This window comes from Geotrypetes seraphini, chromosome 17 (genome assembly GCF_902459505.1).
Source record: "Geotrypetes seraphini chromosome 17, aGeoSer1.1, whole genome shotgun sequence".
Lineage (NCBI taxonomy): Eukaryota > Metazoa > Chordata > Amphibia > Gymnophiona > Dermophiidae > Geotrypetes > Geotrypetes seraphini.
Window position 1 is genome coordinate 21,220,296 of NC_047100.1, and position 21,673 is coordinate 21,241,968.

Consider the following 21,673-nt stretch of genomic DNA (forward strand, 5'->3'; position numbering starts at 1 on the left):
TACATTTTTGTTTTCATTTTATGCATGTGCAATTGTGATCCACCTAGAATAATATAGTGCGGAATATAATTTTTTTTAAAAAAATAAATAAAATTCTACTGATTAGGAATACAAGGCCCAAATTGTTTAAACGGCACCTACTGCCACCTAACTTACCCTCTCCCCTTTTACAAAACCATAGTGCAGTTTTTAGCGCTGGTCATGGTGGTAACAGCTGTTACTACCACGGCTGACGCTATAAACCATGCTATGGTTTTGTATAAGGGGGAGGGGGGTGTTAAGTGCTGTCCTGTATAAATATATATATATATATATATATATATATATATATATAAAATCGGATGTATCAGCGTGTGTATTTATGTATGTATGTTCCAGCATAACTTTGAAACGCATGGACAGATTTCAACCAAACTTGGTATATATATGACTTACTAAACCCAAATAGAAACAGTTTCAATAAAGTCCACAACATCCTAGAAAAAAAGAAGCCATTAAAGAAAAAAAAAAGAAGAAGAAAATCAAGGATAATACAGTCCTATAAATTTAATGTGCTATCTTGTCACTGTCTGCTATCACTACTACTAAAGGTACATTATAGTGTAAAAATAAAAATAATCCATCAAACGTCAATAAAGTGAAGCATGTCATTATGAGAAATGAAATCATCTAATTGTGATAGCTCAAAATAAAACAACACACAACTTCCAGCATAAATAACCGTTACAGCATTCTGCGCACCCTGATGTCGGTGCTAATCACCTCCTTCGCTGGCTTTAGGTCTTGAGCATTGGCCTATTGTAAATGGTCCGCAATGTGCGTACTGTACCTGGCTGGGGGTCAGTGTAGTCCACAGTGTATCCATCAAGTTGCAGCAATTCCTGAGGTTCGGCTTTTTTCTCCCGATAGCTGCACATTGCAAATGTATATTGACTGACCTAAAGGAAAATCACAAACCTGTGATTGTACTATGATTAAATATCAACAAGCAAGCACAGCCATAAGAAAAGAAAATGTATGTAGCCTTACTGGGTCAGACCAATGGTCCATCAAGCCCAGTAGCCTGTTCTCAAGGTGACCAATCCAGGTCCCTAGTACCTGGCCAAAGCCCAAAGAGTAGCAACATTCTATGCTGCCGACCCATGCTACTAGATAGAGAACCTGTGTTTTTTTGTCGATTTTAAGTAGGCATCTACAACCTTGGCAAGGATTTTCTCTACCAGCAAAATATGGATTATAAACTTAAATCTCTATAGTTAACCCCCCCCCCAAAAAAAAAAACTAAATAAAACTACTGCCTGATATTCAAATCCATTTAAATAGCCAGGAGAGGCTCCAAGAATATTCAGTGACACTTAACCAGTTAGGGCTCGATTATGTAAATGCTATCAAAGGTTAGGCACAAGCGTGCTGCTGCGTGAGCATGCACCACTTCTGAATGGCTGTCTCTGAGGTCAGAAGTGACACACGCCCGTGCAGCAGCGCCCGTGTGCACCGCTGGCCCCGACGTGCCCGTAATCAGCAGGCAGCCAGCCTGCGAAGCACCAGCGACCAGCGCAATTAGGGCCCAGGCATCAGCACACTTGTGCGCGGTAGGCCCCGACAAGCAGCAGGCAGCCGTCCACCGACCTCCAATGTTTAAAGGTACCGCGGGGGGGGGAGGGGGGGTTATTTGCTTCATTAGACGCAACCTTATTTCCACCCACTTTTTTTTTGGGGGGGGGAAGTGCGTCTTATGGAATGAAAAATACAGTATATGGATTATCTCTGTCTTTTGCGACATTTCTAGCAGTCTCTGACACGGAAATGCTCTTGTATTTTTCGGGATTTTTTTTCCTTTTTGGGGGTTTTCTGCGCATGTGCCCATCGCTATCGTCAGCGATGGGCACATGCAAATTTAGCGAATCTTCGCTGCTGCCTGCAGACTTCATTTGCATGCGTGGTTTTTTGAGAACGACTCGCTTTTTAAAATTCGCTATCAAAACAGCTGTGTTAGCAGACCGTTGCTTTTTAATACGTTTTTAAAAAAATCCTGTCCTAAGCGCCAAATCTGCCTCCCAGAACCACTCCCCCCTCAAATAGCTGGTTTTGGCTTTGGCACTAACCGGGCAATTTCATTGTCAGTTGCCTGTTAAGTGGCACTGAAAATTCTCAGTTAGCCGCAGACAGGCAATTTAAATGGCCAGGAACCTCTCTTGGCCGTTTAAATTGTTTAGAATAATTAGGCTCATTGTCTTTCCACCTAGCTCTTTCATGCATTGTCAATAAGGAGAAATATCTCACAGTCTTTCTAAACCATTGCTTAACAAAATACAGACCCAACTCACCCCCCCTCCCCTGTTATGTATGTGTCCATTCACCACAGTGTCATATTTTTTGAGGTTGTAAATTTTCAATGCCCTAATGTGCATCTCAGACAGGTCCCAGAGTGACATCCTGTCACAAAGAATGGGAGCTAAACTGCTAAGTGCCAGTCATATTAAACCAATCTTAAAATCCCTCTGAGATGTGCAGTGGCTGTCATTAGTGCTGTAGGTGTCAGCTTTCACTCCTTGGAGTCACTGTCTGCACGACACAATCTATTCAAAGTCAAATCCTTGACATAAGCCTTTTTGGCTGCAGGGGGTCTGCCGTCAGGATTTAAAATCACCTCTGGGACACACCTTAAAGTCGGCATTTTGAAAATCTCAACTCTCTAAAGGAGGGCTGGTAGAAAAGCAATGGATTCTCTGTACTTTAGGCCAGCAGCTTACAGGGACATTTAGGCCTGGATTCTCTAAATGGTGCTGTTATCAGTGGCTGCTGATCATGTGTCAATCACAAGATGGCCGTCATTTAGAGAATCACGCCTCCTGAAAAGGTATGTGTCAGAAGTGTAGGCCAGGGTTTTCAACACCTACATTTCTGGCGCCTACCTTGGACGTGAATCGCACCAGTGTAGCCACACCTACAGTGGTGTTAGGCGCCAGTAGGTGCCTCTGGGGGTGCAATTCCAGCACCTTGTAAGTCCACTTTTAAGGGGCATTTTGGAATTAACTTAGGCGTACTGGCGTCTAAGTTTATAGAATAAGGGCCTTATTATCAAACAATTTCAAATGAGTTTGCTCTGGTTGTGATACATACTGGATTCCAGACAGAATTTTATCAATTTAGACATTTTCATGAGCTCTGAATAAACCTCGAGCTTTAGGTGACTCTCTAAAACTTTAGTACCAATGTACTATAATGTCTTTTCTGGAAACTGTGCACCTGAGCCTCAATAAACGGTGTGTAAGCCTTCAAATCGCTCAAGAACTGAAGGCAATGTCTCCATACAGGATAACAAGATATTAGCCAGACTGTATTTTTGTAACATATAAATAAATCCATTAGATTTATTACGCTTTGAAAAAAATGATTTAGTACCAAGGCTAGAATGGCCACATGTAATATAATGTACTGCTGCCCTCTGTTGGTACAGCACATTGTTTAATTGTAACTCACCCAAAACAGATTTTCAACATGTAATAGCTTATTCTGTAGGACAGTATTTGCAGTTTAGGAGTCAATCCACCACTGAGGTCAGCATTTGTTTTAAAACGCCAGCTGTATCACTTTAATTAAATATGGCATTCAGTGCTGCTACTACCTAGAGAGTGAAAATATTCAATATTTACCCTGCAGTCGTTTAACTAATGCTGCATTAAGGCAAGACAACCTGAACTAATAATAATAACTTTATTTTTGTATACCGCCATACCCAGGAGAGTTCTAGGCGGTTCACGTCAATTAAACAGAGTTACAGGTGGTTCAGGTCAATTAAACATAATAACAAGCGGTTCAAAACCAAATTGATCAAAGTTGCCAGGGTGGAAGGGGGAGGGGTAGTAATGGGGAGAGGTTTATTTAGTTAGGAAGGGGCATTAAGGAAGAGGTGGGTTTTGAGTAATTTTCTAAAGCCGAGGTAGTCGGGGGCCTTGAGGGCCATTTGGATTAGCCCTTTAAGTCACGTTATATGGGCCAGGTCTCCTTGGTTTTAGAACTGGTATTCAAAACTATTTAGATGGCCGCTGACTGACTGAATCACTTGGTCAGGGTTAAATAGCGTCATAGATATAAAGGTTAAGGGAACAGTTCTATAAATGGATACCCTGATTCTGTGTGGTGAGAGCCTTATCTTTATCAGCATCTAGGTGCCCAGATCCTGTTACTAGTGGAACCCAGCATCAGTGTGCCCATGCACCACCCTTGTGAATGACCATATACTACCCTTGTACTCTTGTGAAAGCCCATGCACCACCCTTGCACGACCTTTACGAATGCCTATGCATCACCCTTGTGAATGTGGAGGAGAATGTGGCACAGTGGTTAGAGCACAACAAAGGAGTCGTGAGGATGAGATGTCAATAATTCAGCCATGGGTGTAAAGCTCAAAGTTCACTTTATTGATAGTAGCACTGCGAGGACTCGAAGACAGTGATTAGAGCTACAGTCTCAGTATCCTGAGGTAGTGGGTTCAAACCCCGCGCTGCTCCCTGTGACCTTGAGCAAGTCACTTAATCCTCCATTGCCCCAGGTACATTAGATAGATTATGAGCTCACTGGGACAGATAGGGAAAGTGCTTGAAGTATCTGTACATAAACCCGCTCTGAGTGTGGTTGAGTATGTAAATCATTTTGAGTGTGGTTGTATATACAAGCCCCAATTGCTTCTCCTTTTCCTTGAATGTCCATGTACCACCCTTATGATTGCCATGCATCACCCTTGTGAATGCCTGTTTACCATACTTGTACGACCTTTACAAATGCCCATGCACAACCCTTGTGAATGTCCTTGTACTGCCCTTATGAATGCCCATGCACCATACTTGCACACCCTAGTGAATGCCCTCTAGCATGCACATGCTGTGCTGTTTAGTGTACATGGAATAGTGCTTAGTGGCTCTGCTGTTGCTTATGCCAAAAAGTGCAAGTATTTTGAACGGTTATGCACACAAGTGGCAAATGAATGTGGCCATCCTATATAATAAAACACTAGACATGCATGCGCACTCAACTGCGTGCTTCTGTAATCCCTGTTCCATGAGATGTAGGTCCGTGGCTTTGCAGGAGTGCGCATGCGCGAGTCCCCAGCCTTACTTAAGTTTCCAGCACCTACCACTCGCCGCTAGAGCTGGACTTCCTGCTCTCCGTGTCGGCTCCTCTCACCCTACCTCGGACTTACATGTCAGGCGGGGATCGACAGAGGAGCCGTGACACCTTTTCAAACCCTCCCCCCACCGCCGCCATCGTTGGTTTTTTTTTGTTTTTTTTTAAACCTGATAGTCCAGCGGTATCCCTACCTCGCTCTCGCAGCTGCCAATGCTGGAGGGAGCTGTGTTGTTAAGGCCTGGCTTCTTCGGGCAGCAGCAGCATTTAAAATTTGTTGCTGTTGCCGACTTCAGGCCTTACTCTCTGGTGGGTCCTGCCTACTTCCTGTTTTCATGAAGACAGGACCGGCCAGAGAGGAAGTCCTGAAGCCTGGCAACAGCAATGAATTATGATTGCTGCTGCTGCCCGATGAAGTTCAAGGAGGAAAGGGAGCAGAGGGGGAGAGAATGGCTTAGAGGGAAGAAGACATGGCAGGGCATGCAGGGAAGGAGGAAGGTATGCCACACCAAGTGAAAAGGAAGGGGGAAAGGAAGGAGATGCCATATGGAACAGAGAGAGACAGAAGGCGGACACTGGATGGAAAGAGAAGAGAGGGCAGTGAATGGAAGGGGAAAAACAAGAGGGTGAACAGTAGATAAAAGGAGTGAGAGAGGGAGACAGACACTGAATGCAAGTGTGGGGAGAGGAGGGACAGCCGCTGAATGGAAGTCTGAGGGACAAGGGGAGCAGACGTTGGAAAGAAGTGGGGAGAGAAAGAAAGACAGATAGTGGGAGGGAGGGAGACAGAAAGGAAAGAAAAAAGAGACAGGGGCAGGGAGAGAGACAGAAAGAAAGACAGCGGCAGAGAGAGACAGAAATAAAGAAAGACAGACAAACATATATTCTAGCACCCGTTAATGTAACGGGCTTAAAGACTAGTCTAGTCATAAAACCTTACCCTCCAATCAGTTAGGCGTTGATAATCAATAAGTGTTAACAAGCATTTAATTGGCAGTACTGAGGAGTTACACGCAGATCTGTCCAGCAGTCTATTCTCTAAGATGTGCAGCTAAATTTCATAGAATGTAACTCAGAAGGGGCAGGGCCATGGGAGGGGCATGGGTACGTCAGGGACGTTCCCAAAAATTAGGCGCAGTGTTACAGAAAATCTGCATTTGCACTTCTAACTACCATCAATTGGTTGCACGGATTTGGACCAGCTTTTGGCAGGCATAAGTGCCTGTGGCCAAAGTTAAGTGTGTGAAGCACACCAAGCTAGTATTCTGTAGAACAGTGGTCTTCAATCATTTTTAAGCTGGGGCCACTTTGGATTCTAATGAACTGAAGGAGAGCCGTCATATATCTTCCCAAGTTGGGTTATGACAATGCTAACCAGTGTGTGTCAATGACCTCTATCTCCACCGGCCCACCTTCAAACTTCATTGAGGGGTATCTTCAAGACTGTAAGCATTTCCTAAGGCATACTCTTTTGTTCATTGAGAAATGCCTTGTTCTTCAAGAATGCTTATTTTCTCCCCATCCACTTTTCCCCTTCTGTTCTGAGATGGATATAGAGTAGCAGAACAAAAAAAGACAGAACGGAAGGGAATGGAGACTTATATGCTGCCTTTCTGTCACTTTGCCATTTCAAAACTGACATTCAAAGCTGTGGGTACTGGAGGATGAAGTGACTTGCCCAGGGTCACAAGGAGCAGCACCGGGATTTGGATCTCACAACCTCTGGGTGCAGAGGCAGGAGCTCTGCCAGTGAGCCACACCTTCAGTCTATCTTAGTATGGCAATTCTTATGTTCTTATGTGAGCTGAGTATAGGACAATCAAACCATTGTGACATCACTGCTGAAGTTAGCTCTTAGGCATTGGTGGAATGAGGCATTATGACATCACAATCTCAACTCTGGGATGTTGTTGCTCTTTGGGTGTCTGCCAGGTACTTATGACTTGGGTTGGCCACTGTTGAAAACAGGATACTGGGCTTGATGACAGGGAAAGGGAATGGGGACTTATATACTGCCTTTTTGTGGCAGTGGCAATTCAAAGTTTACATTCAAAGCAGTGGGCACTTGCCCAGGGTCACAAGGACCAGCACTGGGATTTGAAGAAAGACAATAGAGGCTGCCTCAGAGACCTCCAAGGACCGCTATTGACCCCCGGGCCTTCCATTGAAGAACAGTGCTGTAGGGGGGTACGTTGCACACTAAATGCTCCAACGCTGCTCCGATGCTCAGAGCATTTAGTGCTTTGGGCCGTGGTAGAAACCTCTATCGCAGCTTAGTAAAAGAGAGCCTAAGTAATCAGATTACATTATATTTTTTTCCTTTCTCTTTTTTTTTAAATTTATTGCCTGGTATAGGGTTACCAGATTTTCGAGAAAAACCGGACCCATGGCCCCATCCCCAAGCCCACCCTGTTCCGGCTGAGCACCACCCTTCAACCTGGTTGCTTGTTGGGAGGGCATCTGCACATGTGCTGGAGTGACGCGATGACATAACATGCATGCGTATGACATCACCGCGCTACAAATCTGTGCATGCGCATGACATCACCGCACTGCATCCCGTCACTGTTAGCTGGAAGCTTTTCAAAACCCGGAAAAAGGAAATCCGGATGTCTGGTAACCCTAGCATGGTAGGTTGGCCCAATATTTATAAACTAAAGTTAAATACAAGTTTTCCTGATGTATTTGATGTAATACTTACATTTCCCCCCCCCCCATATCATTTATAAATTTGCTCTTTGAAGGATACTGAATTATTTCTAAAAGCTATTTACCTAGGTACAAAAATCACCCAGCACCCCTTTAGGTAAAAGTTGTACTGATGGTTCTTTTGAGTTTGTGTGCCTGCCAGAACCTACTGCATCTGCTTTTTGGCACCCCCCCAGAAGCTGGTGCCCACCTAGTTTGCCTGTTGGTTAAGCCAGCCCCATATGGTGCTTCTTACTCACACCAAACAATGTATCACACGAATACAATGGAAAAAATCACAACCCCAAGTGCGGGATATGAAGCCAAAAAAGAGTGGGGAAAGGACACAAAATCAAACTACAGTGAGGACAATCAATTTATTAGAACATCATATATCAATACAATACATATATTATGTGCATGTTTTCAGATTGTATTTATGTTTATGGTTCATTTTATTCTGCTGTTCTGTTTTTATAGGCTTTTATTATATATACCCCTGAAGAAGGCTAATATAGCCGAAACAAGGACCGTGTTGGGGTCCAGTTCAGTTTTTTAAAAAGGATCATTTTATGCCTGCCTCTTTTTATGCACATGATATATGTATTATGTTAAACTACGATGTTTTAATAAATTGATTGTCCTCACTGTAGTTTGATTCTGTGTCCCTACCCCACTCTTTTTTGGCTTCTTACAACCATCAAAGCACATAGTATGCAGATCAATTTAAAACAGACGTGTATAGATATAATTTAATATCTGATGAAGATGACGAGGCTTATCCAGTCAACCTTTTTTTCCCTACTTAATCTCTGTATTTTATTTAGCACAACTTCTGATACTAAAGAACAAACTTTCTAGTACAACAGAAATAGGAAGACAAAAGGCAGCTTGTTTTAAATTATCTGATACCAAAAAGAGAAAATATTTGCCATATCTTATGACACATGCAATAAGCTTCTGCCACTTGCTGGCTAAATTATAAAATTGCACCCTATAAATTTCCCACCCAACCACTTTTTTCATTTTGTAAAAGGATAAGTACATTGTTACTGTCATGTGTGACTGTTGATTTGAGGCACTAACAGATGCCAAATATACCCCTCCTTTTATTACGCTGCAGTAGAGGTTTCTACCATGGCCGGAGTGCTAAAGCTGTGGCCCAGTGCAACTGGGTTGCTTCTTTAAGGGGCAGGGCAGAGTTACCTTGCAGTGCATTCCCAATTATAAATCCTTCTGAAGCCCTTCTCTAAATTCAAACTCTCCCCAGTGCAAGCCCCCCTAACCTGAAGGGTCCCTTCAAAGTATAACTCCTCTCAAGTGAAAGTTCCAGCCCCATAATGATATTCCCTCCTCTCACCTTCTCAAAGGCACCCCCCCACTCTGAGCCTACCTTCCAGTGTTCTTGGTGTCTAGTAGGGTTGGACAGGAATGATATCCACACTCCAGCCCTCTGCTTGTGCAAGTGGTCCCTAGCAGTAATCTTGCAGTACTACCACTAGGGATTATGGTTCTGTATAAGGACTTCTTGCGCGTGTGCGGGAGGTAGGTTTAAATTGAATTTTAACACATGATAGAGGTTCTAAACATGCAAGTTATGTTTTACTGCATAGGCTACGTGGAGGAGCATTTTCAATAGGACGTATAAGTCTGAGGCTGGACGTTTTGAGCAAGACGTCCACAAATCTAGTAGAAAAAATGGCCATTTTCAAAGCTGACAGACGTCTATCTTTTATTTTTGAAAATGATCTAGGTATAAGTTTTGGTCCTAAGGATGTCTACCTTTTATAGCAATTTTCAAAAATAAAAACGTCCACCTGAAAAATGCACAAAAGCAAGTTTTGTAGACGTACCCAACTACCTTGTCTCATTGTGGCAGAAAACCCTCCATCAGCAGAGTTGGTTTTGGGGATTCCTGCTGGCTTAAGGTTACTAGACGTCTGGATTTCCCCAGACATGTCTTCCTTTTGAGGACGTCTGGGGGGTTTTGACAGCTTTTCAAAATCTGGCATTTTGTCCGGGTTTTGAAAAGCTTTCCTTCGTGCAGGACATCCGCAGATATGACACGATGACATCATGTGCACCCGCGCATGCACGTGACATCATTGCGTCGCATCCATGCATGTGCGGATGTGCTGCCCGATGAGAACAGGCAGTGGGAGGCGGGGCTGGGGCAGGATTGGAGGCAGGGCTGGGGCGGGCTTGGGAGCAGAACCGGGGCGTGATGGTGGGACTGGGTGGGCAGGTCTATGCTGGCTCAGCTGAAGGGGATTCCCCCTGCCAGGATTGGCTGGAGCCCTACACACCACTCCTCCACCCCCCACCATTCCTGTACCCCCCATCCCACGACACCCCAACATCACCTAACACCACCTGACATGAGGCAACACCCCCACCACATATCACCTAATACCCCCCCGTACCTTCCGATGCAAAATCGGCAGGAGGGAAGTCCACTCACTCCTGCCTACACGGCCACATGCTGAGAATGATAGGCCTTCCCCCTCCCAATTCATCTTGGGATGCAGTAGGAGGGGCCTAAGGCCCTGATTGACTCAACTAATGCCAATGAGGAATCTTAGAACTCAAACATAAAACAAGGTTCTTCTGAGCATCTTATAATACTAAAATGCTATAAATAACAGATGGGATTTAGCACATTGAAGTCTCTTAGAGTTGGATCTGCTCCGGGTGGTGATGGATATACTGTTGAATTCTATAAAACATTTCAAAATATCATCTTATCATATTTATTAAATTTGTAACAATATCAAATAAATAATGGGAATATATCAGGTACTATGGCTGATTCGGTAATTATTGTCTTTATGTGTAATTGTGTAATTATGTATGTTTGTTGTATAGGAGCCTTTTCAGTAGAATGCCAACAGTTATACATGTAACTTAATTGACAAATTAGCTGCTAATTGGCACAGACAACCAATTATTGTAGTAATTTATGTTCATTGGCACTAGCTGGTGATATTTTACAGTTATGTGCATTATTGCACTTAATTGGTACTCTACAACATTAATGCACAAATTTTATAGTGAAGAATTGCAATGGGATACAACTGTGGAAGGGGCATTGATGGGTCGGGGTGTGCCCCAAACTCACTCCCTACAGTTAGAGAACACCGACAGTTACACACACAACTGTACCATCTAGTCGTGGATATTTCCACTAGTCCTTGTGCACGCAGCCAGCAGTGGCGTAGTAAAGGGGGCACGAGGGGGGGGGGCGTTCACCCCGGGCGTGGTCTTCCTTGGAGCGCCGGCACCTCTCATCCTCTCTGCCCCCCTTCCCAATCCTCCCCCGCCGCGTGCGCCTGCGCCCCTTCCCCGTACACGGGAGGAAGTGACGTCAGAGAAAGCTCCGAAGCCGACGCAGGCATCACTGCTTGTGCCAAAGTTAAAAAGGTATGGGAAAGAGGGCGGGGTTCCACTGCCCTGGGTGCCGGTCACCCTCACTAAGCCACTGGCAGCCATACCTAAACATTGGCACCTAACTGCAGACTTCAGCTAGTATTTTATGATATCGAGTTGATATCGAGTTCATGCTTAGTGTGCATCACCCCGGCACCTAATTTTTGGCAACCTGTAGAGAATTACCACTTAGGAGGACTTTAAAGAGGAGAACCCACACTTAAGTGCCATATATACACTCACCCCCTGATATTCAATGCTTATTTGACTAGTCATAAATGGCCACTGACCAGTTAAATAGCCTGCTTGTGGCTAACCGTGAATATTCAGTGGGAAGTCACCGGTTATCTCCCTCTGAATATGCACAGTTAAAGCTTACCTCTAAACTAGCTAAATCACATGACTTATCCAGCTACACATGGATATTCAGCACCAGAGTTGATAAGATTAGCAGTTAAATTGGACTGCATAAATAGTCCTATCTTTAACTGGTCAGTTGCTGACTATCGGCTTAACCGGGTAAGTACCTAGAACACTAAAAAAACTGGCCTACTCCCACTATGCCCCAGCCAACCACCCAAACCACCAGAACCTACTAGGCTTTTACCTAAACATTCGATCCATGAGGAACAAAGCCATTCTAATCAGAGACTGGCTGACGGACACCAACCCTGACTTCATCCTACTCACCGAAACCTGGCTACTATCAGACAAGGATATTATAATCAAAGACTGCCTACCCGCAGGATACAAGATCCTCTCCCTGGCCAGAACTCGGGGAAGAGGAGGAGGCCTAGCAATAATCTTCAGAGACCAGCTTAATTGTACGACACTCAACACCAAATCCTCTCCCAACGCAGAAATATTAGCCATCTCACTCACCTCTAAATCCCTTGCCTCCTCGCTAACTATCACTCTATTCTACATCCCACCCCAAAAATGGTCCCTAGCCAAAGAGGACCTCGCTGACTCCTTATTAACTAATTATCTAACAAGTCCTTACAACCTTCTATGCGGAGACATCAACATCCACCTTGAGCAAGCGGACCAACCAGAAGTTGCCGACTTCTGGTCACTCACCTCCCAACTAGGTTTCTTCAAACCCCCCCCAACCAAAACTCACCAAAAGGGTCATCAGCTAGACCTGGTCACATTCTCCTCCAACGAGCCGACCGACCCAAAAATATACTGGAAACAAGCCAACTGGACAGACTCCCTATGGTCTGACCACAGACTATGCGACTTTTCCTTGGGCTGCCAACAAAAACATTCAAGAAACAACAAAACAAGAAACATCACAACCCACACCACTAGAGGAAAGATAGACCCAGAGGAATTCTGGTCTCGCTATGACACCCACATAAAACAAGACGAAGAAATAGATCAACTCATGTCCACCTGGATCATTGACAGCACTAACATTTTAAATGAAATAGCCCCCTCAAAAACCCGCCACATCAGAACCACAAATCAGGAGGGATGGTTCGACACAGAGCTGTTACTGTTAAAGAGGGACCTCAGAAAGTCAGAAAGACTATGGATAAAGTCAGGAACCCAGGAACTCAGAACTGCCTGGAGACTCAAACTAAAAACCTACAAAAACCTTACCAAGGAAAAACGGAAAAAATTCTACTCACACTTAATTGGAAACATCACATCCAACAGCAGCAACCTCTTCAAACTCGTCAATAACCTTTACAACATTGAAACACTCACTAACAACCAGGAAGACTCAACACTAACTGCCAACACCCTAGCGGATTTCTTCAACTCCAAGATCCTAAAACTAAGATCAGCACTACCCACCAAGACCAACCCACTGGAGCTCTTTCCCATCCTCCCTGACATCGACATAGCTAAACCAGACCAAGGGTCTAGATCCGATCTAAACTGGAACCAATTCACCACAATCGACTGGAAAACCTTCAACAAATATTATAACAAATACACCAAATCCTTCTGCAAACTAGATACTTGCCCCCCAAATGTGATGAAAACGGCTCCGATCTACTTCAAAGCAAACATGCTACTATGGGTCAACTCCCTACTATCCGCAGGAAACTTCCCTCCAGAACAAGGACATATCTTAATAACCCCAATCATAAAAAGCATAAAGGACTCTTCCAACGCACCTTCCAATTACAGACCAATAGCTAACATACCACTATTCACCAAAATCGCGGAAGGGGCAGTAAAAGCAGAACTCTCCGCATACCTGGAAAAATTCAATATCCTAAGCGACAATCAATCGGGCTTCCGCACGGACCACAGCACAGAGACCATCATCGCCTCCTTACTAGACCACCTGCACATACTCTTCAGTCGGGGCACCAGCGCCCTGATCTTACAATTTGATCTAAGCAGTGCGTTTGACCTTGTTGACCACACTATTCTCCTGGAATGCCTGGCCCACATTGGAATCTCAGACCGGGTACTCAACTGGTTCCAAGGGTTCCTACGAAACAGATCCTATAGGGTACACAAAAAGGACAACTTCTCATACAGCTGGGTGAACTCCTGCGGTGTACCACAAGGCTCCCCCTTATCCCCCACCCTGTTCAATATCTACCTCGCCTCCCTCAGTAACCTCCTTCACAAACTTAAGCTAAAATTCTTCATCTATGCAGATGACATCACAATTGTCATCCCTCTAACCAGTCTATCCCAGGATCTTCTCAACTACATAACTAGCATACTCAGCCAGATAGAACTCTGGATGCTCTCCTTCAAACTAAAGCTCAACCCAGACAAAACAAAATTCTTTCTAGCCACCCCCAAAGACAAAATCAAAGACACCACAATCCAGGTGAAAGGATTGGTTTTCCCACTCGAACAAACATTAAGAATACTAGGAGTCACGCTTGACAAACATCTATCCCTAGAAAACCACACCGACCTCATTGTCAAGAAAGGCCTTTCAGTACTCTGGAAACTCCGTACCATAAAGAAATATTTCGATGACACTGCATTTCGACTATTAGTTCAATCCTCTATCCTCAGCATACTGGATTATTGCAATATCATTTACCTAAGCTCCACAAAGAAAATCACCAGAAGACTAAAACTGATTCAAAACACAGCTGTCCGCCTCATTTTCGGCCTGAACAAATGGGAACACATCACCCCCTTCTACCACCAACTGCACTGGCTACCCTTCGAATCCCGAGTCCTCTTCAAGTTCGCCTGCATCTGTTACAAGACAGTATTTGGTCTCTCACCAAAATACCTCTCCCCACATTTCAATATGTATTGCACCAACAAGAAATCCCGCAGAATCCAGTTGTTTACCTTCCCCTCCATAAAATCATGCCAGCTCAAAAGATTCATCGACAAAACCTTCGCCTTCCAGGCGGCCAAGCTGAACCCTTGGCTAGCCCAATTGATGCTAGAGGCCCCGAACTACCTAGATTTCAGAAAACTTCTCAAAACACACCTCTTTCGCAAACAAGACCCTTAGTCCTTACTCCCCGCATACACTCCAACCCCCCCACCCCCACCTCCCTCTCCCCCCCCTCTTCTGGTTTCCCACTCCCTCCATTTTATCCTCTAACCCAACTACGATAAACCTGTGCCTCCTTCCGCGCTACCTGCAATTCCGATAAAATTTTGTAAATCCGGGTTCAGACCGGATCCTAATGTAACGAATGTAAACCGCCTAGAACTCTCTGGGTATGGCGGGATATAAGAACCTAATAATAATAATAATAATAATACTTATCAGCCAAAGAAATAATGGATTTTCAACCCTGGTCACCGGAAATGGTCTAACATTGAATATCCAGGTTTAACGCCAATGGTGGGCAGTAAAGTTCTACCCAATGTCAGGCCCTTAAGTTATTGAATACTGACCCCCAATATTCAGCCAGTCATATTCTGCCCACCACTGGCGTTATTCCCAGACATTCGATGTTGGCCCTACATGAGCTTTGGAACTGAATATCCATTATTTTTTGTGTCAGATAAGTCAATATTCACCTTCTGACTGTAAGCCAAACTATTTATGTGGACCAATTTAAGTGGATATCTTATGTATTGAGAAGCTGAATAGAATAAGCTCCACATTGAAAATTTGGGTCAAATTCATAGAAACATGATGTAAGATAAAGGCCAAATGGCCCATCCAGTTTGCCCATCCTTAAAAATGGCTGACTACTGCTGGCCGGTGTCTTTTAAAATGCTTTGGTGGATGTTTCAAAACAAACCCATACTGCTGGGTCTGAATTTTGACCCATTTAATTTTCAAGCTGGTTAACTAAAGAGCAGTTGTAGCCAACGGGCTAACATTCTAAACCTGAGTTTCCGCAGATGATTTAGCTTAGTCCACACTTTACCAATTCCCTTGCAAACCAGCGGGTGGCAGCATCTTCAAAGGACAGAGAGGAAGGGAAGACTGTCTGGCCTGCACAACTGCTCATAAGATGCTACTCTTTCCTACATACTTTGGAACTTCTTTAAACATGTGAACGTTGCAGGGCACCGATACATTTCTATTTAAAATGACCTTGAGATTTCCTGACTTGATACACACTATATTTGCATCCAGCTTTCAAGAATGAAAATACAGTCAAACCTCGTTTTGCGAGTAACGCGGTTTGTGAGTGTTTTGCAAGACGAGTTCTCAGCTATGGTGGCCCAGGAGTGGGTACCTGCCTGTGGGTGCCGCAGCCCCTACAGCGGGGTGGCTTCCTTCCCTTGGAGTCCCCGTGTGGCTACACTCCTGCTTCGGTCGATGCCTCTACCGTCTGCCAGCCCCTTCTGGCTCCCGATTCAAGCAGGCCGCCATCCTGCAGAAGCATGCGCAGGACCTCTCAACTCCCGAGTTAAGCCGCCCCGACAATGCACGCACCACGTACAAGCACGCACGATGTTGTGTTTTATGGCAGAGTGAAATTTCTGGCAAGAAGATACAGCATAACAACTGGTGGTGTGTTAGAATTATATGGATTTCCCCAAGCCATCTTGGAAGTTATCCAAATCTTTTTTAAACCCTACTAAGCTAACTGCTTTCACCACATTCTGTGGCAATGAATTCCAGTGTTCAATTACTCATGCCCATACAGAATCTGGGGGTAAGTATGCATTTAAACATGTGTTTGGGGCTTGTTAAGAGGAAACGCGTTTTGCCTTTTAATAAAGAAGTTGCTTGCTGCCCTTGAGACAAAATATTTACCTGCACCAGTACAAAGAATCTTTTCTTCCATCTCTTCCAAACGTTTTTACCAATGGCCCATAAGTACCTAAGGAAATGACAAAGAAGTCAAAATCATGAGACATGACAGGAACAAAAGATTTTGGGGCATCTTGTCCTTAGCATTTGCTGGTTTTACTAGTTTTAACCAGCATAAATAACCCTTGACAAGCCAGACTACAACAACAACATGAAAACAAATGTCAAAGGATGAACCACCTGTGTCTCATCTGCTCACTGCCACGGGTTGAACTGATCCCATATATTCAGGGCTGGAGCATTCACAGTTCCTGGCACTGAATATCTCGGCATCAGTGATTACTTGGACATTAACTGGGCACTGGAAGATATTCAGACAGGTGCCTAGTTAACTTTAGCACCTAAAGTTAGGATGGGCTTTTTGCTGTCCTAATTTGATGTGCTTACGTAACTTTTTAGTGTACTGAAAATCACTACTGTCTAAGTAGGTGCTCTGCCCAAGCTCCATCCTGGTCCCCACCTCTAATCTAACCAGTTAGGAGCTGGTTAGTTAGTGGCAAAATTCAGCAGCACTGAATTTTGTGTGCCAGGTTGCTCAACAGGTTTTAACCGGGCAGAAGCTTCTCCTGCCTGTTAAACCCTTCTGAAAATCGGACGGGAAGTATTTTGGAAATTAGGCAGTGGGTCAGTGCAGCCGAATGTTTCCTTCACAGCTGGGGTGTGTGCTCACACTTGAAATCGGGTGAGGCTCTGGACATGAAGAATGCTTAAATACCCAGCCTACGATCTTACCTAGTTTTTCAGCTTAAGCCTTTTCTGCTGCCCACTGCTTCCTCACCTCTCACTCACTGTGATACTGTAAAGTTTACGTAGATTGCCGCCAGTGGCAGAAGCAGCTTCATAACAGGCTGCCTTAGACCAGTCCCTGAGAATTCCCTTTGCCGCATATTGCCTCCTCTGATGCAAATTTCTTCTGGGCGAGACAGGAAAGAGGTAAGAGCCGGGGCTGGCCGATGTCAGCCTTCCACGCTGCTGTTGGCAACGGACAACAACTTTACAGGACCACGGGGGAGTGAAAGAGATGATGGAATAGTGCTGGACCAGTGGAGAGGGATGCACAGAAGGGGAAAGAGAGAGACTGGACCAGGGGGAGAAGGGGGTATTTTGAGGTGCATTTCATCCTGGAAGCGGAAGGGCTGGCTCAGCATGTATGGAGAAAGCTTAGCCATCACGTAGCCCGGTGCCATGTTGTGCAAGGATTTGAATGCTAGCATCAGGCCCTTGAAGACACGTTTGGCTATGGGCAGCCAGTGAGCTGACACTAGAGCATGTGAGACAGGGTCACGGGCACGGAGGATTTTAAGAAGCCTGATCACCGCGTTTTGAACACACTGGAAGCGATGTATGTTCTTTGCTGTCAGACAAGTATATATTGCCACCTCTGATGAGGCTGTGGGTTCAAATCCTGCATTGCTCTTTGTAACCCTGGGCAAGTCATTTAACCCTCCATTGCCCTAGGTACATTAGACAAACTGTGAGCCTGCTGGGACAGATAGGGAAAATGCTCGAGAACCTGATTTGTAACCCGCTCTGCGCTCCTTTGGGATGATAGGCTTAAAAAAAAAAAAAATTCAAATCAATAATTGATTCTGGATATCCTAATCATCCAACTGCCCAGTGGTCCCCAGGACTGATTTGAAAATTGGTGATGTAGTTTATCTGTGTGCTGAGCCATTATGCTTGTGATTTTCCACCTGGTCACTGGGACACCCAGTAGAGGGGGGTGGGGGGGGGAGGAGTAGCCTAGTGGTTAGTACAGTAGACTGAGAAGCAGGAGAACCAGGTTAGAGTCCCAGTTCAGCTCCGCATGACTCTGGGCAAGGCAATTAATTCTCCATTGCTCCAGATACAAAAGAAGTACCTGCATATAATCAATGGTGTAAGCAAGGGTGAGTGGCAGCTGGGACGGTGGCGCAACCTCTCCCACCCTCCTCTTCGACCCCTGCTCCTTCCTGATCCATCACTGCCACACACGCATCACCTTCCCCCATCTCTTTTAAATTTCCCAGCATGAGCGGCATCACAAACTTACTGCCTGCATTGTGCCAGCTCTCCCTCTGATGTCACTTCCTAGGCGCAAGGCCCGGAAGTGACGTCAGAGAGAGCTGACACTGACGCGAGCAGAAAGCTCATGATGCTGCTCGTGCCGGGAACATTAAAGAGTTACGAGGGAAGGGAAAGGGACACATGCTTGGCAGGGGGATGGATGCTGGTGCCCATATCAAGATGGCGCCCGGGGCGGACCGCCCTCCACCCCACCTTACTACGCCACTGCATACAATACCTAAATCACTTCAGTTATAACCAAAGAAAGGCAGTATATCAAGTCCCTTTCTCTTGAGATAGATTTTGCATACAATGAAGTAGTAAGTGCAAAATTATCTTAGCCATATTTGTTATAGATATTTTGAACATAAGAATTGCCGCTGCTGAGTCAGACCAGTGGTCCATCGTGCCCAGCAGGCCGCTCATGCGGTGGCTCTTAGGTCAGAGACCAGTGCCCTAACTGAGTCTAGCCTTACCTGCGTACGTTCTGGTTCAGCAGGAACTTGACTAACTTTGTCTTGAATCCCTGGAGGGTATTTTCCCCTTTGACAGACTCCGGAAGAGCGTTCCAGTTTTCTACCACTCTCTGGGTGAAGAAGAACTTCCTTATGTTTGTACGGAACTGATCCCCTTTTAACTTTAGAGAGTGTCCTCTCGTTCTCTCTACCTTGGAGAGGGTGAACAACCTGTCTTTATCTACTAAGTCTATTTCCTTCATTATCTTGAACATTTCAATCGTGTCCCCTCTCAGTCTCCTCTTTTCAAGGGAGAAGAGGCCCAGTTTCTCCAACCTCTCACAGTATGGCAACTCTTCCAGCCCCTTAATCATTTTAGTCACTCTTCTCTGGACCCTTTCAAGTAGTAACGTGTCCTTCTTCAAGTATGGCGACCAGTGCTGGACACAGTATTTCACGTGAGGGCGTACCATGGCCCGGTACAGTGGCATGATAACCTTCTCCGATCTGTTTGTGATCCCCCCCTTCTTAACCATTCCTAGCATTCTGTTCACCCTTTTCGCCGCCGCTGCACATTGTGTGGACGACTTCATCGACTTGTCTACCAGTACTCCCAAGTCTCTTTCCTAGGGGGTCTCTCCAAGTACTGCACCAGACATCCTGTATTCGTCTATAAGATTTTTATTATCGACATGCATCACCTTACACTAATCCACATTAAATCTAATTTGCCATCTTGTGGCCCATTTTTCGAGCGTGTTTATGTCACGTTGCAGGTCTTCGCAATCCTTCTTTGTCTTCACTACTCTGAATAACTTCGTATCATCTGCAAATTAAATCACCTCACTTGTCGTACAAATTTCCAGGTCGTTTATAAATATGTTGAAGAGCACGGATCCGAGCACTGAACCCTGTGGCACTCCACTCGTGAGTATTGTCCATTTACCCCCACTCTCTGTTTCCTATCCGCTAACCAATTTTTTAATCCATGTGAGTATTTCACCCTCGATTCCATGGCTCACAATTTTTCAAAGTAGTCGTTCATGCAGAACCTTGTCGATCGCCTTCTGAAAATTCAGATATATAATGTCGACCGGGTCACCCTTGTCTATCTGCCTGTTTACTCCCTCGAAGAAGTGCAGGAAGTTCGTCAAACAAGATCTTCCTTTGCTGAAGCCGTGCTGGCTGGTCCTCGTCAGATTGTGTCCATCAAGGTGATCAAGGATGCGGTCCTTTATCAGCGCCTCTACCATCTTTCCCGGTACCGAGATCAGACTCACCGGTCTGTAGTTTCCTGGATCTCCCCTCGAACCCTTCTTGAAGATCGGCGTAACATTCGCCACTTTCCAGTCTTCTGGAATCCTTCCCAATTTGATTGACAGATTGGCTATTAGTTGAAGCAGTTCAGCTATAGCCCTTTTCAGTTCCTTGATTACCCTCAGATGGATGCCATCCAGTCCCGGGGATTTATTACTTTTAAGCCTATCAATCTGCCTGCATACCTCTTCTAGACTGACCGTCAACCCTGTCAGTTTCCCGTCTTCCGGTATGTTGTATATATCCTCTTTGGTAAATACAGATGCAAAAATGTGTTCAGTTTGTCAGTGATGGCTTTGTCCTCCTTTAGCACTCCCTTTATTCCATGTTCATCCAACGACCCCACCGCTTCCTTCACGGGTCGTTTCCCCTTAATATATCGAAAAAATGGCTTGAAGTTTTTTGCCTCTTGGCTATTTTTCTCATAGTCTCTTTTGGCACTTCTTACTGCCTTATGGCACCTGCTTTGATGCTGTTTGTGCTTTGTCCGTTTTTGACCTTTTCCATTCCTTAAACGAAATCTTCTTGTCTCTGATCGCTTCCTTCACCACTACAGTGAGCCATGCCGGTTCCTTGTTCTTTTTCCTCTTGGATCCCTTGTTGATAACGCGGTATATATAGATTTTGCGCCTTGGTGACTGTGTCCTTAAAAAGGGACCATGCTTGCTCTAGCGTTTTTACAGTGCTTATCCTCTTCTTAATCTTCTTCCCCACCATGAGTCTCATCTCTTCATAATTCCCTTTACGGAAGTTCAGTGCCATGACCGTTGTTTTGGATCGATGTTTTGCCCCGTGTCCAGGTTGAAGCGGATCATATTGTGATCACTGCTTCCCAGCATCCCTTCTATTTCTACACCTTGCGCCGGTCCTCGTAGTCCATTTAGAATTAAGTCCAGAATTACATTTCCTCTCGTATTTTCCTTAACAAGTTGTTCCAGGAAGCAATCGCCTACAGAATTCTAGGAACATGGTCTCCCTACTGCAGCCGGAGGTGCCTAGGTTTCAGTCTATCCCTGGATAATTGAAGTCACCCATTATAACTGCGTTGCCCCCCTTGCAATTGCATTTAATCTTGTTTGTCATCTCTCCATCTATTTCTTCAGACTGCCCTGGGGGTCGGTAGTAGATGCCGATCTTTGTTTCCGTACCATTTGTTCCTGGAATTTTGACCCATAGATACTCTACCTTATTTTTAGTTTCCGACGTGTTCTCTTCGATAGACTCAATTTCCTCTTTGACATATAGGACAATACCCCCACCCTTTTGACCTACTCTGTCTCTGCGGTATAGCATATATCCCGGTAGCACAGTGTCCCAGATGTTTTCCTCTTTCCACCATATTTCCGTGATGCTGATGATGTCAGGGTTATCTTTTTATGATATAGCT

The 21,673-nt window shown here is 44.9% G+C and overlaps 1 protein-coding gene across 7 annotated transcripts in view; it reads right to left on the minus strand.

Moving 5' to 3' along the window:
- CADPS (calcium dependent secretion activator) overlaps window positions 1-21,673 on the minus strand; it is a 447,229-nt gene that overhangs the window by 261,231 nt on the left and 164,325 nt on the right. For all 7 annotated transcript variants that reach the window (XM_033925902.1, XM_033925901.1, XM_033925899.1 and 4 more), the window contains exons 9-10: window positions 16,412-16,478; window positions 830-938 (exon numbers count right to left, since the gene is read on the minus strand). In XM_033925902.1, coding sequence (XP_033781793.1) covers window positions 830-938; window positions 16,412-16,478 — 176 coding nt within the window. The remainder of the gene's footprint in view (window positions 1-829; window positions 939-16,411; window positions 16,479-21,673) is intronic.